Genomic DNA, 16,587 nt, shown 5'->3' on the forward strand with positions numbered 1-16,587 from the left:
AAGCAAAACCCTTCACAGCCGTAAGAGGTCACTTGAGGGCAACTTCAAATGGAGGAATACAGAGCACACAAATTCACTTTCCCTCTCATGGAAAACAAATAAAGTTTCTCAGTGTTTGTTTGGCAACAGTAGCTTGCACCAAGGGTTCTGGGATCATGCTGGTATTTGATGTTTACTCAGTTGCTGGATATTGCGGTCACCGCAGTGGTTGGCATAGCAAGCCAGGCCAATCAATTAATGCCTGGCGGCACTACACCGCAGCATGCTTTAGATCCACCGCTGGGATCAATTGAGATCTAAAATAGCATGTTGTTTTGAAGTTAGATTTCATTGATCATTGTGATCTCAGTTTACTGCTATATCTTGCCTTTATTTAAGAGCTTGTTTATTTATCTAATCTTTTTTATTGATTTTGTTTTGCTTAATTTGTTCTTCTTTTGTTTATTTATTCATTTATTTTTTTAATTTTTGTTTTTAAAATATTTTGTGTACTCTGTACTAGTTTAATATGCAGAGACAACTTTAAGTGTTGTTTGACCTAAATTACCTTACACGAGTTATAAAGCATACAGTATATTTTACAGTTGTGAACGCACTCAATAATTACATTTTTGCTATTCCATTCCGATGGCTGCTCAGAACTGTGGGGCCTTTCAGCTCTTCATTGCGGGAATGTGAAGCCTGAAGTGGTTGGTTATGCCTAGATTCAGTGCCAATGTTTCGGTTTAAGCAGACGCTGGCATGAAACCACTCTGAATGCCAGATGGCGGCTATATGAGTCGGTTACATGTGGACAAAAGGCCATCATTGAGCGAGAAAGGAGACCGAGTTTCATCTTATTTATGGATTAAAGCGCAAAGCTTCCGTCATCCTTAGAGATGCTGTGGAAAACGAATGACGCAAGGCTTCTTTCTAATAGAGTCTTGTGTTTGCTGGATGATAATGTGGCTACTGTCTGATAAAGGCATCCTTTTCCTCAGAGCCTATTCACAATAAGTAGATGGTTGGTGGCTGTGTGGTGGTGAAATGTAATTATGATGGTAATTGTGGCTTTATTCAGTTTGAATGAGGTCCGATGGGGGTTTGAAATGTCCTTGCAGATCAGTGTAGATAATGGTTGTTCCTAGGTTAAGGGAAATGGAAATGTGCCATGCATTTCAGTAAGCCACTGGTTGTCTGTGTGCTGTCACATTCTATGTAATTTCTGCTTCCAGCACAAGTAATATTGGAACAGTACCAGCAACACTTGCAAAATGGAGAGATCAAAATGGCCAGAAACTGGAGCTGAAAAATTACTCCTGCTTTATTTTGCCGACATGTTTTGGCACACATGCCTTCATCAGGGCTAAAAGATTACAGGTAGACACAAGCTCATTTAAATACAAACAAGGACAAAATTCAAACTTGCACATAACCAATGAAAAGTCAGATGGTATGGCATCCACCAATCACATAACATGTCAAGTGAGTGATTTAAATCAGTCCAATAGCCTCTGATCTTAATGTTCAAACACACAATTAACAATTTTTTGTGTGTGTCTTTGAACATGATGATTAGAAATTGCACAAAGCAAGGTCCATAAAGACATGGTTGGATCAGTTTGGCGTGGAAGAACTTGACTTAGCCCCATTGAACACCTTTAGGATGAACTACTAGGACATGAACTGTGTGTTTCTTGCTGGTAGACCTCAAGTGTAGAGCTCTGCAATGTCTCACTCTATTACTGTAACCACAGCTATGTGTCCCAGAATGCAATGGGCTCCAGGCACAGGGCACTGTGGTGTAGTTTAGCTTCAGAGCGGAACTGACCCTGGCCTCAAAAAACAGTGCTGTCATCTTGGACCCAGTGCCAGTTCAGCAGCCTGACATTTTAAGTCCAGCCAAAACAGTTTAAATGCTCTTTATTCATCTGAGGGCACATTCAGAGCAAAAGCTGCTCCATGAACAATGACACCAGTGGTGCTTTTGAGTGAATATGGTCTTTCGACAATGATATGGATGAACATTGTGATACAATTATGCTTTGATATTCAAAACATTGGGAAGATTCTTTCCTAGAACAGAAGAACTCTTTCCAAGCGGACATTTCCGGAGTCCAACGAAAGCTCTTGAACAGGAATTCACATGTGCTAGCATGCTTCACGGGGAACCGCTGGTTCAGAGGCGTTTATGTAATACCACAAGCTTGATACAGTGTTTGGTACTCAAGTAAACCCATTACAGGCAGATCCCACCCATGATCTCTCTAACTTTTGATTGGTTCCTGATGCACTCATAGCCATTAAATTCATTCTTGACCTTCGACCCGGCGCAGGGGTGAAAGGCCAGCTAAATTCCTTAAGTTGTGTAAATGCAGCAGTATTTCTTCTGCATTCCCCAAAGATTAGCACAGACAGACAGAATTAGCCTGGCTGCTAAACAAATGTTGATTGTGGCTGTAAAGAGGCTTGCCATGCAGGCCTGGACGCTTCTAGTGCTCCAACTCAGCACGTTTGGTGACCAAGTGCAGAATCTAAACAAGTCTCAGTTATGTTTCACTTGCTTTGAGATGTCAAACCGGAACTGTAAAGTGGGTCAAGGCGGAGTGATGAATTGTGGCAGCCTTGGCAGAGTTTTCTTGACCTTTCTGGTGGTCTTATACTTGTCAGCTGTAATAGCTACTGTCATGCAGCTCTACACGGATCTGCTTTTCATCACATAATCCACACTTTACACAGCCTGTGTTTAATAGTGCACAGGAAAAGAGTCTCTGAAAACGCTGATGGCGTGCACATGCGTATTACGTGTTCAGTCTATAGGTATGCACGTTTGAATATATATGTACGCAGGCGTGTAGTCTTTCTTTATAACTTGACCTTAACAAATTACTTGTCTGGCCTTAAAAATGTATAATACAAAATTATTTATCGCTTCTGCGTAGCCATGTGAACCAGAACTATTTTGACAACGTTTTATCTGTACAGAGGTAAAGGGAAGGAGAAGGGAGGCCTTCACAGGGGCGAGACTAGTTGACACTTAAGGACTGCGTTGTCGTCGTGTCCAGGCGCAGGTCCTTCATCAGATATGGATACGGCCTGGATCTGGCGGACTGCGGTAAACCTCGGGATAAACAGAGAGACTAATATTAGCGTAGACGCCATCGCAATAGACGTAAAGGACTATAATGCATTAAGAGCTCGCTCAAGTACTGGGGAGCTAAACCATTTAGTACTTTGTAAAGTAATCAGCAATATTTTTAAATGTATACAATGTTTAATAGGGAGCCAATGCAGTGTTGACAGAACCGGGCTAATATGGTCATACTTCCTGGTTCTGGTAAGAACTCGAGCTGCTGCGTTTTGAACTAGCTGTAGTTTATTTTTTAAGCGTGCAGGGCAACCACCCATAATAGCATTACAATAATCTAGCCTTGATGTCATGAACGCATGAACTAATTGTTCCGCATTTGTCATTGAGAGCATATGACGTAATTTAGATATATTTTTAAGATGGAAGAATGTGGTTTTACAGATACTAGAAACGTGACTTTCAGATGTAAGATTGGTATCAAAGAGCACACCCAGGTTCCTAACCGATGACGAAGACTTGACAGAGCAGCCATCAAATGTTAGACAGTATTCTAGGTCAGTGGTTCTCAAACTTTTTACACCAATTATCACCATAATGACCAATATTAAAATACAGTAGTGTAGTAGGCCTAACTATTCAGCTATAGCTATGCACAGCTCAAAAACGAGGCAGTTTTATTTCTAATAAGAATATTTATTATTGTCAGCCCTTTTTTATACAGTGTAAAAACCCAGTTTGAACATTAACACTGCACTGTGCTGCTTATATACAGGTAAATAAAAAACTGAAATAATGATTAAATGAAAATGTATTGCACCTAAAAGTGAATTAAAAAATTACTTAAAGATTAATTGAAAATGTATTGTACTTAAAAGTTAAATAAATACGGTACTGTACTTAAAAGTTAAGTAAAAAAAAAAAAAAGTACTGTACTTGATCATTTTTTTTAACAACGGCTGTGCAGCTGCAAGAGAAAACCAAGACAGACAGTGGACCTAATCAACCAAAAAGCCAGCTGAAAATTAAATATGATCGCATTAGTTGAGCTATATGCACGATGGGCGCCGCCTTGTTAGTTTGTGCCACTGTTCAGAGAATCGGATCTGTTGGATTTATAACAAGTTTTAATCACACCGGTGTGATCATACGTGTGAAATTCAGTGATTCCTCTGCGTACCACTAGAGGGAGCACACTTTGAGAATCAGTGTTCTAGATTATTACGTGAGGAAATTTTTTTGTCCAATAATTCGAATCTGTTTTTTCAGAGTTATGTAGTATGAAATTACTAGTCATCCAGTTTTTTTATATCAGCTATGCATTCCGTTAATTTTGTGAATTGGTAAGTTTCATCATTGCGTGAAGAAATATAGAGCTGAGTATCATCAGCATAACAGTGAAAACTAATGCCATGCTTCCTAATGATATCTCCCAAGGGTAGCATGTATATGCTAATATGTAGTCTCTTATGCTAACCAAGGTTGCATTTATTTGATAAATATACAGTAAAAAAAAAGAAACATCATTTTTGTTTATAATTTTTGAGAACATATTGTAACATCTAAAGTTTGTTCTATAAATAATCTTTTATGTTTTTTTCATATTGCTATGTGCCAAACTGATCGCAACATCAGAAAGGAAATGGGAATGATTAACTGCTTAATTTAGCAGCTGGTGACAGGTTTTCATAAATGGATGGTGTTACATCTACATCTACGTGTACGTACGTGTGTGTGTGTGTGTGTGTGTGTGTGTGTGTATCTTAAGGCATTCAAGATCTTGAGTCACATCCTGTGATGGAGGAGGAGGGTCTGTCTGTAACAGTGACCCAGATGTGCCAGCCAGTGCCCTTGAGTTAAGCCAAGACATGACTGGCTCAGTGAAGTGTGTTTAACCTTCTGCTTGCACATTAACACTCATACAACAGTTTCCTTATAAAGTTCTCATGGATACAGAAATCTGCCCATTTTCCATTTTAAGAAGGGAGTGGCAGGAGTGATCTGAGAAGGAGGAGGGAAGAGAAGCTGAACAATACAGCTTATGTTCTCCTCATCACTGACACTCATACTTGGCTTCCACTCCATTTACTGTATGCTTGGGTTAAGCGTAATGTAGTCTCAGCCTCAGACGTCACACCCACAGACCATGGCTGAAAGTCTGATGCATATGGCACAGAAAATGGGAAACATTTTAGATGTTTCGAAGTCACCATTTGATTGGTTCAATTGGTTGAATTCTACAGGATTTCTGGGAGACATGTATGTCGCGTTCTTTAATCGTCCCCCTGGAAACAAAGCTGTGAAGCCCCCCGTGTGAACAAAACAAACTATGATTGGTTGCTTTACTGGTCGGTTAGACGTCCTCTTGGACGGACTTTGGCCAATGAAAGCTGCGATGGAGTCCAGACCTTCTGCCGTCAGTCTGAAGGTCTGACTACACGAGTCTAGGCGTAATGTAGTATCCTTGGTTATAGTCTTGAGTACTATTAATGTGTGTAGTTAGGAGTGCTGTGCTGCTTTAAAAGCTGGTAAGGGGTGAGTAAGCTGGTGCTTGGGTTAAACATTTTTGTATTTTGTTTTTGGTTTGGTTTTTGGCTGGATTTTTTTTTTTTTATTATTATTTTTTTTTTTGTCTTGTTTTGTGGGGTTTTATCTTGCATTTTGTTTGCATTTCGCGTTTTTATTATTTTATTTTACAGAACAAAGTTAGAAAAGAAATATAACAGAAATTGATAGATGTTAATGTTTTTATGTTTTTAAAGGTTATGTAGCCTTGTGACTGATCAGGCCACTAATTATATTGTGCTCTGCAGTGGGCTTTGGTTAAAATGTAAATTCATTATGGGAATTATGGGAAAGTAAATTCAGTCATGTGGCTTTGATTGTAGATTGTAGATTTTTTTTGTGCCATTTTTTGGCACAAAATCACCCTGTAGCCCAAGACTGGTTGCCTACTGAAGCTAAGCAGGGCTGAGCCTGGTTAGTACCTGGATGGGAGACCTCCTGGGAAAACCAGGTTGCTGCTGGAAGAGGTGTTAGTGAGGCCAGTAGGAGGTGCGCAACCTGTGGTCTGTGTGGGTCCTCCTAACACCCCAGTGTAGTGATGGGGACACTATACTGTCAAAGAGCACCGTCCTTTGGATGAGACGTTAAACCGAGGTCCTGACTCTCTGTGGCCATTTTAAAAAAAACACGGCACTTCTTGTAAAAGAGTAGGGGTGTAACCCTGGTGTCCTGGCCAAATTCCCTCCATTGACCTTTATCAATCATGGCCTCCTAAAATGAATCCCCATGCCTTTCAATTGACCGTTCGCAAAGACCCGCCCCCCTTAGTTACTGTCGCTATGTCCGACAAGCTACGCCGTTCTCATGCCACACCATGTTCTCATGCAGTGAAAAATACATCGCGGAGTAGAGAGGAGACTGACAACACGCTGACAGACAGGACAGAGCAGGTTACTTTTCGGTTACGTTTGATATTAAACATATTAAACAAAGTCTCACCTTTCAAATTTGGTCATTTTTAAAAAGAAATTTTAACAATAAATACCGTTTTGTTGCTCTTTAATGTGCCGTGACAGATCGCTGTAGAGCATCAGTTAAAGCTGCTCGTGAACCGATCATCTCTTCCTTCTAGTTAATTTATAGCCTCAAATAAACATGAACAAACACAAAAAGGAATGTTGTTTTAACCACAGAAAGGCGTCAGTACACTCCGTTTTTCAAGTTCAAATCCTCCTATGTTAATCTACTAACTCTCCTGACTGCTTTGTCGGACAAAATGGCGGATGGCGAAGTATGATTGGTCAGATCACCTGTCAATCAAGCTCCCTGCGAAGGGTCAATTGGCTCTATCACTCTCTCTCCTCTGCACCTAAGTGGAAACTGCACACTGGTGGGGGTTGAGGAGAGTAAAGCGTTTACTACATAGTGTTATAAAAATGCCTCATTCATGCCTAATTCATTTTACAGCATCCATGTCATGCATGCACAACTATTCATTCTTCTCTATTTCTGGCAATATAGGGAAAGGGAATGACTCTGTCTCTTTTTGGTTAAAATGTCTGTTTAGATGACAAATGGAGATTACACTGGTCAGTTCTTTCAAACAACACCTAAGGATAAGATCAGAAGGATTAGACGTTCATCAAGTGTAAGATATCAGTGCCTTGTGCATGCCAGTTGTAGTGTCTCTCCCATCTGAGGTCACATTTAAGTTTGCAGTTGCTGGGACGGCAGAAGAGAAGATGGATGTGTAACCTTGCTGTCCAGTCTTGAGTTCACTTCCTCCAGGGATCTTTTGGTAATGAGGATGTCCTGCAGTAATGATGGGGGAAAATGAGGCCAATGGTTCTGTAAGGGTGGGCAGTATGTGTGTTTCCCATCTCTAGACTGGACTCTCAGATGCTCTTGTCTTTTCTACATGCACTCTTTCTTCTCTCTTTATGGACTGATGCTGCAGCAGGTACCTTCTCATAAATTACTCATAATTTTTTTTTCTTAGCTATACTTTCCCTCCTATTCTACCTTCAACCCCCTCAAGCTACTGTATCACTGCTGTGTGCCCGCACAGCGGTTTTACTGATCTTGGTTTACAGAGTTATTTCTGGCTATAAGCTTCTCTTGCATGACTCAGGTTGATGTCAGCATCTTTGACAAGGTCTGCTGAGCTCTGTACAGTCACCCTCAGGACTGGCCCATCATGTCTATTTGTTTTCCTGTGGACGTGTGTTTTCTTGCATTGAGGGGATTATGTACCGTCTGGGCTGTGATTAATGCGTTTATCTCTGTTTCTGGAGACAGGAAGATGATTTGCATTTATGATATAGAGGATTTGTCTGAGTGAGTTGGAGTGTGGAGTGTGTGTGTGAGCATAACCCACTTATGTGGTTTTTATTAGTGCCACTGTAATTTCTCTGGGCATTATTCAAGATTATATAGTAAAATTGATCCTCATGTCTTCTAGACATCAGTCTCTGTATTAAAGGGATACTCCACTTTAAAATGAAAATTCTGTCATCATATACTCACCCTCATGTTGTTTCAATCCTTTATGAATTTCTTTCTTCTGCTGAACAGAAAGGAAGATATTTAGAAGAATGTCAGTAACCAGACAGTTTCTGGTCTCATTGACTTCCATAGTAGGAAAAAAATATACTATGGAAGTCAATGAGACCAGAAACTGTCTGGTTACTGATATTCTTCTTAATATCTTCCTTTCTGTTCAGCAGAAGAAAGAAATTCATAAAGGATTTTAAACAACATGGTGAGTATATGATGACAGAATTTTCATTTTAAAGTGGAGTATCCCTTTAAACCTAAAGCTTTTTCAATTTATATCCCTTAAATTAAATCTTGACCATGTGCATTTTGATGAAATCATTCAGAGCCTTCATTGGGGAAACATTGTCCCTGAAAATATATTGGTTTGCTCTGTAGCAAATAATGTACCATAAAGCATGACCTGTAGCTTACTCAGCTTGATGGCTGGACTGAGACCTGCTGGTCCATCTTAGCTTAGATTTTTGTGCCTGGATTCACTCAGGTTTTACAAGACCTTGATCCCAAGAGTGTACTTAGAAATGACATGTCTATCTTTTACACGTGAACCTTTGCAAAATCTTTCAAGATATTTTTTCATCAAAAACTACTTTTTTGCATGGCAGGCATCACATTCCAATCAAGTGTAGGAGGTCATTTTAGTTTGTACAGTGTTATTGGACATGAGTCTGATATTAATAATTTATAACTCTTCCTGCGTTCCAATGTAAATGATTAAGATTTAATATTTGTTATAAGTTTCGGGTGTTTCAGAAGTCTGCTCACCAAGGCTGTATTTATTTGAACAAAAATACAGTAAAACTGTAATATTGTAAAATATTACAATTTAAAATAACTTTTCTATTTTAATATATTTTGAAAAGTAATTTATTCCTGTGATGGCAAGGCTCAATTTTCGGCATCATTACTCCAGTCTTCAGTGTCACGTCACGTGATCCTTCAGAAATAATTAAAAATGCAGATTTTAACAGCTGTTCTTATTATTAATGTCTTATTATCTTCTAATTAAAACAGTGGTACTGCTTAATATTTTTGTGAAAACCATGACACATTTTTTTTTTCAAGATTATTTAATGAATAAAAAAAAAACTGCATTAATTTAAAATATAAATCTTTTCTAAGAATATAAATGTCTTTACTGAATAAACGTATTAATTTCATTCTTTCAACTTGTGAATAGTAATGTGTGTGTGTGTGTGTGTATGTATGTATATTATATAATATTATATTATTTTTATATACTCTTTCATACTTGATAGTGATACATCAATAAATAGGCAATATAGACAATAATGGTAAATGGAAATGCATTTCAACACTTTATATCATATTAATAAAATCTTCAAGTTCAATGTTCTGCTGAATCTCTGGTTGGGACGGGTTGCAGGATAGAATCAAGGGTTAGAGAGCTCTTCAGGGATCAGAGTGCATGCTGACATTGTCATTGTCCTGCCGGTGCTGACAGAGTGCGTGACAGTTTTGGGCAGAGGTGAGAGTGTTCTCGTTTGTTCCTGGCTGTTCTGTGTTGCATACTCTTCTCATTATCCCAGGCTGACAGCCTCATAGCTCACATTCCTCTCCTCTTCCTCTCTGTCTCTTCCCCAGATCGGCCTGCAGTGTCAGCTCTGCTTCAGTCTGTTTCTCCCTCCCCCTCATCGTGTTCTCCCACACAGCCGTGAATGCCGCCATAGTGGTCTTTTAATCCACCACACAGACACATTGTGGGCGTGCTGTGTCCTCTTCAGGACGTGCCGTAGCATAGACTCCCTGCACCACACCCCGAGCCCGAGCCGCCACAGGCCCGTACCAGCACCATCTGCAGAGCCTGTGCCATCACCTCCTCTTTCTCCTGCAGGGAGATTTCTGTATGCGATACACGACACCCAATCTCCAAGCTATTGTGTGCACTACCTGGAAAATGATAGCGGGAGTGAAAAGTACACTATGAAAAGAGGTGAAAACAATCAGCCTCCCTTGACAGGGTGTGTTGACCACTGCTGGCTTCAGGCTACTTTTAAGAAGGGCTACTGCGCCCTCTTGTGCTTGTAAGCGTGAATGCAAATATAGCGAGAATTGAAGTTTCGCCTCCTAGTGGCAGGTTTGTGATGTTACAGCTATGAAAAGGCACTCCCCCACCTCTCTGCATAGAGGATATGATTGATTTTGGCCATGATTCTTGGCTGAGACCATGAACAGTGCAGAACAGTTTGAGCTCAGCTGTGCACTGCGGTTTCCTGTTGCTTTAGGAAGAAATGCTTTGAACAGAGATTCATTATTTTTCTTTATTTTACTTCGACAAACTTGCATACAAATAATATCAAAACACTTTAATTCAATAACTTTCTACCATTAACAAAAACAACAGAAACAAATTTTTACAAAAATTTGGAGGGAAGAAGGTTTTGCTCTGTTCCCTATAGAAAGCTATCATATGTTTTAAAAAAACACCATAAAAATATACTAAACTATTCTCTTTTATTCTTTATACATACATATGCTTTTATTTGATCAAAAATACAGTAAAAACAGTAATATCGTGAAATATTATTGCAATTTCGAAATACCTTTTTTCTATATGAATATATTTTAAAATAATTTATTCCTGTGATGGTGAAGCTGAATTTTCAGCATCATTACTCCAGTCTTTAGTGTCACATGATCTTTTAGAAATCAATATGCTGAATTGCTGCTCAAGAAAGAACTTCTAATTATTATGAATGTTAAAAGCAGTTGTGCATCTTAATATTTTTGTGAAAACCTGATACATATCAGGATTCTTTAAATTAACAATTGCCATCGCACACCTGCAGGTAATAGATAGGTGCGTAGGAGAGAAGACCAAAAAAGTCAAAAATCTAAAAAACAAAAGGAAATCCTGCACACTAATCAATACTTAAAAAGTATCAACAAATATTTATTAGCAACGTTTCGGTCTCATGACCTTCATCAGGCATATACAATCAAGAAAGATTCTTTGATATCAGTCTTTCTTTGAAAAAACAGCATTTATTTGAAATATAATTTTTTTTGTAACAATGTTAATAAAGTCTTAACTGTCACTTTTTATCATTTTAAAAGTCTCAACCCCAAACTTGTAAGTCTCATGGACTACTATTTGGTCATTTTTGACAACTCCAGTCTCCATTCACATAAAAGAGTGTGAGATATTCTTTAAAACTTCATCTTTTTTATGTTTCCACAGTAGAGAGAAAGGCATATGGTGTCTTTGGTGTAGTCAGTCTTTGGTGCTCAGCTCTTACACTGATATACATGTGTGTTCATTAGGTGTTAAGCCACGGCAGCTTTTATTTCCAGTGTGCTCTGCGCTTTTGAAATGACTGTGTAGGAAGTGCCAAGGCCTTGCGTCATTTCCTCAACCTTCTCTCTCAGCGCTTCTGTTTTTCTCCTCTGTTTCCCCTCTCCGCCCTACACCTCTGTATCTCTCAGAGAAGAGAAACGCTAAGCCAGCGCTCAAGGCCTTGATGCTCGCTCCACAACTTCCAACAACAAAGTTTGCACCAGCTTTGGCATGACCTGCGTTCTTTGAAACCAGCAGACACCCTCACATGTGCACGCCTGCACTGGACCAACGTTTGCTCTGGAGCAGCTGAGCAGGAGAAGCAACAGTGGAGCTGTCCATCTCCCAGCCTACATTTTTGGGGGTGGGGAGAAAGCAGGAGTGTTGCAGCGGTGGTACTTGGTTTTTTTTTATTTTTAGCCTCTTCCCGACCCTCTACCCCGACAGCTGTCTCTCTCCTCCTCCTTCTCTGACAGAGCAGCGTCAGGAATAGCCTATCGCTTTGCACCTCTCAAAAGGCTGCCGGTTAGTGTGACATGAGACTACTGGTTCTCAGGGCTCTCTCTCTGTCTCGAACACACACATTAATGCATCTCGCCGCTTTCGTCTGCCGCTCCTCTCCACTCTGACCTTGGTAAGGGAGCAACGGTAACTGTTTGGAGCTGCTGCAGAGGATCTCAGGTAAGGCAGCAGGCGTTGCTCATGGCCCTGGATGGGGGAATCTGTAGATCTAGACCTGTGGAGGAGTCTGTTGGCTCAGAGTTCTGCTGCAGTCTGGACTCGGGCCTGCTCTGTCGCTTATTTTTAGGCTTGAGTGTGATGGCACGCTGGGAGCAATGACCGGGCTAGCTAGTGCTAATGCAAAATTCAACAAGTTTTGCAATTTCACGTGAATTCAAGTAAGGGTTTTCTTGTACTGTAGTGTGTTAACATGGCTGGTTTGTAATTTGGTATTTCGAGACTAGAATGGAGTGCTGGATTGGCATTTTGAGGTTAAGTGCTGAAGTCCATCAAGCTCAATAGAGGCTTTTGTTTGAGTTGGTTTGCTCTTGTGGAAAAAGGTAGTGCCATTATGTTTTGGTCATTGTACTCTTTGAGATGAATGTTTCAAATGGGTCTTATTTTTGAACTTGTGGCTTTTTTCTTACGCTTTTGAACTGTTCTATTACTGTTGAGTGTTTGATAGATGAAGTCAGTGGGTTATTTTGTGTATACAGTCATTGGATCATATGCTTCACAGTCTGCAGAAGGTTTTATTGATGTGGCCATAAACTCTCAGCTGTTCAATTATGTCTCTTTTGTTAGGCTAAATTGCTGTTGCTGGTTTGTATTTATTGTGTTTCGGTGTAGTTTTCTTCATTTCTCAGTTGAATTATAATTAGTTTCAGGAAGTAAATTTAATTTTGTTGGCTGAATTACGTTTAATCTACATAAAAGCCTAAATTGGCTGCGGCATTAATTCCATCCTTTTGTTGCTGCATGTGTCCTCGAGAAACATCTAGAATAAAAGCTGTTCAAGTCTACCAGTCCTGTGTTGAGTGATAAGACCACTTTCATTTATATATGCTATGGGTAGTCTTGCTATACATGGACAAATGAGGTATTTTATCATACTAACACCGTTAATTCAAATTTAATAGTTGTTACTAGAAATGTATCCAGTTGGTGTTTTTTTCCTGTTGGGAAAAAATAGGGCTGTTTGCTTTGTTTTTGGTTTTCAGTGATTCTCTAGCTAACAGATTTAGCCATAATCAGTGTTTCTGTGGTTGTAATCTTGCTATACAATAATAGGCCTAATAATAATAATAGCTGTTGTTGTTTTTATAATAATAATAATACAATTATTTATTATTATTATTATTAATAATAATAATAATAATAATAATAATAATAATATATTATTTTAACCTTTATCATTTATTATTATTATTATTATTAATATTATTTATATATTTTTGATTTTTTTTTTGCATATGAGAATAGAATATTTAAGGGAATCTTAATCCTTTGGTTTCTGCTTTTACAACAGGATGAAAGATAGTTTTGGTATTATTGTATGTAAAAAAATTTGTCGCTGTTTATTTTAAATCAATTTGGTAACCCAAAGTTATCTATTTGTTACTGTTTGTGCTGCTAGCCTGTTGTGTGTATTATGATATGGCCATGTGGGCAGTTTCTTGCCCATGTCTGCTCTTAAAAAAGTCTGTGCTGTCAGTATCACAGTGCTCTGTTAACAGATAAGCATTCCACGGGTAACTTTTTATAGATGCAGTGTGTCTGATGGCTGGAAGGCCTGGAGAAGGGTCAGTGGTGGCATGAGGGGCTTTAGGGGAGTTCAGAGTGGTGATCTGGATATAGAGTTAGAGGACGGCAGCTACATTCGACAAGCCCAGGGAGATCCCAGAGTAATCCATACAGCTGATGCCGTACAGTGTGGTGACAATGAAGTGAAACTGCTTTGTGTTTACAAACAAAAGCTCTCTGGCAATGTGGCAATTTCAACCAAAATGAAGATTCTGTCATTTATTCATCCTCATTTATTTCCAAACCTGAATAACTTTGTTGTGTGGAACTCAAAAAATTTAAATGAAAGTTTTAAAAAATGAAAGTGTCTAAGGGGCTTTCAAGCTTCCAAAAGAACAACTAAGTACTATAAATAGTCCAAATGATGTGTGCGCTATATTCTTTTTTGTGCTTTTGTGCAAATGATGCCCCATTAGAATATATGCAAATATGAATTTGCAGAGGGTGTATGGTTTCTTTAGATGGATTGAGGCATAGTTGACTTGCAGATCATATCACTGATGTAGTTTTGTGTTTTTATTGCATTTTATTTTTAATTGTTCCATAGTAAAAAGGCATATTTCAGTTCAAAAGGCTTCAGTTGGATAGAAGTCAGACTGCAGACAGCCCCCCCCCCCCCTATAGGTCTGTCATGTGTCTCTTGTTCTAATATGTCAACAAGTTAAGAATTCATTTTAGGATCCTTTTTAATCTCATATTTAAATAAATATCCTTAATGTGCAACTTGAGGCAAGTCCAGTGTGTTTAATCATCTCTTTCTACCCAACAGAGCCAAGAACCTCCTCTTCTTTCCAGCATTGTGGGTCTTGTTTACCTGAAGTTTGTGACCTCACATAACATAACTGTGAAGACCAGCATCCATTGTGCCAGCTTCTTGTCTGCTGGTCCCTCCATCTGTCACTCATCTTTCCATCCCGCCCTCCCTCCTCCATCAAACCCTTACCCAGCCCAGCCCATGACAGCAGCGTTGCCAGCATGGCATTCTCATCACGCTTTTCCTTCTGGGAGCAAAAGGAAAGTGATGTTCCATTTTCCATTCTCATCTTTCTGCACTGTGTGACACTGTGTGACATCAGCTGGGTGGTGTGCATGAAATGCACCAATGATCTCACTTTTATATCTATCTGTAGCAATGTACTAGGGTGCCATGTGCATGGTTCATGACCGCACAGTTGCTAACAGCCTCTGTTCAGGGTATGCGTGTGTATTTGTGTGTTCTGGGCAGATGGAAAACACGAATCACTGTGTGAAAATGACCGATGTGCTTCAGTGTCATGGTAGACTGTTGTTCACCAGCTCTCCTCCATAGCTCTTTTGATTACATTTTGAAAAGCTGCTACTGGCTGGAATGTAGCAGTACACTAATGCTACTGCTTAAAATGGCAAGCACTGTAAATTGGTGCCTTATTAGGCTTTAAAATTGTTACATTTTCTTTTGTTACTTTTTTTTTTACTTATATTTTATTGACCTTTTGAAACAGAACAATAACAATATTAACATGACTGGGTTTTACATCATTGTTAATTACTTTGCTTGTACAGTGACCATTTTTCCCATTTCCTTTCCAATTGTGGTTCTTGTAGTCTCAGTCTGTATGTCATTTTCTCCATTAGGAATATGTCCTCAATTGTAGTTATCCATTGCTCCTTTGATGGCACCGTAGCTTTCCCCCATTTCCTTGTGATAGATTTTTTTTGCTGCTATCAACATTATTTTTACCAAATATTCATCACATTTATGAATAGTACCATCACCAAAATTACACAAATATAAAACCTCAGGTTTCAAAGGAATTGTATATCTCAATACTTGGCACATGACAGTAACATTTTCTGGATATCTTGGTCTTTAAAAATGTCCTGCATGAAATGTGTGGGACACATCTGCATAATAGCCTCAGCATGAACTTACTATCCTAAATCAAATGCTAATGACCTTTTTACATGGACCTTTATAGATCAAAGAAGAGAACAAGCCAATCCCCAAGAGTTCAAAAGACAATGTAAGTGCCAAGATATTGTGCATAGTACTAACAAATTAAGTCTCACAGCTCTTTTTTAAGGCTCTCACATAGAAGAGGTGCACTTATAAAAAGAGAAGAAATGGAAATTGAAAAGCACTCTGTCTATTTGTCCTTGAGTGACATGTGTCTAATTGCATGTTTTCAGTTATTATTTTCAGAATAATATGCTGTCAGTTCCAAGTCCCTCTGTTTTGACACAGGATGCAGAATTGTTGTCACAGGAAGCCTGATTGAGTGGCTGCTTCAACAATATGCCATTTTAGAGAAAGTGTATTTAAGAATAGTCAAATTATCTTTTAACATCTTTTATTTATATGGACCATTGATTCCTCACGGTCACTCCTGCTGCATAGTAATTTACCTCTAAATGGTGTTATGTCGGCATGAAGATAGAGGAGTTTGTTCGATTCTTTGTTAAGCTGTTGATTGATGTGCAGAAGTGCACACCACATGCTATGCTTTGAATGAGAGGTCAGTGGTTAAATAAAGAGCCTGGTTAAACAAACTTCCTAAATAACAGTAAAGCACCATAATCAGAATTCTGTCTCAGTATGATTTGAAGTGTTAGAGTGGATTTTTTTTGACAACAGCCTGAACCTTTCATTTCTGTTCCTTTTTTTAATAATAGAAATTTACATTTGAAAGCAGTACGTTTCTGGTAAAATATATGGTGTTGTTTATATTGTAGAGTAAAATAGCTTGGGCAGCAGTGAGCTATGTGCAAAAGATGGACAGATGAACATTGTCTATGCAGAATATCTCATAATGCACTGACAGAATCTACTGGATATGTGTGTATTAATGTGTATTAGATACAGCATGGTAGGGAGTAA

At 38.9% G+C, this 16,587-nt stretch overlaps 1 protein-coding gene across 19 annotated transcripts in view; it reads left to right on the forward strand.

The window, feature by feature from the left end:
• The window catches only part of myo18ab (myosin XVIIIA b), a 112,198-nt gene that overhangs the window by 23,671 nt on the left and 71,940 nt on the right, over window positions 1-16,587 (forward strand). For 7 of the 19 annotated variants that reach the window (XM_084127103.1, XM_084127116.1, XM_084127118.1 and 4 more), the window contains exons 1-3: window positions 11,529-12,107; window positions 14,500-14,742; window positions 15,687-15,733. The exons of 7 other annotated variants lie outside the window; for them this stretch is intronic. In XM_084127103.1, the coding sequence (XP_083983229.1) occupies window positions 14,706-14,742; window positions 15,687-15,733 (84 nt within the window). In that variant the 5' untranslated portion in view covers window positions 11,529-12,107; window positions 14,500-14,705. Of the gene's footprint in view, window positions 1-11,527; window positions 12,108-14,499; window positions 14,743-15,686; window positions 15,734-16,587 lie in introns of those variants that run through there. 5 more of the 19 variants (XM_084127115.1, XM_084127114.1, XM_084127108.1 and 2 more) reach the window with 5 other exon arrangements.

This window comes from Abramis brama (assembly GCF_963993115.1).
Source record: "Abramis brama genome assembly, chromosome: 10".
Taxonomy (NCBI): Eukaryota; Metazoa; Chordata; class Actinopteri; order Cypriniformes; family Leuciscidae; genus Abramis; species Abramis brama.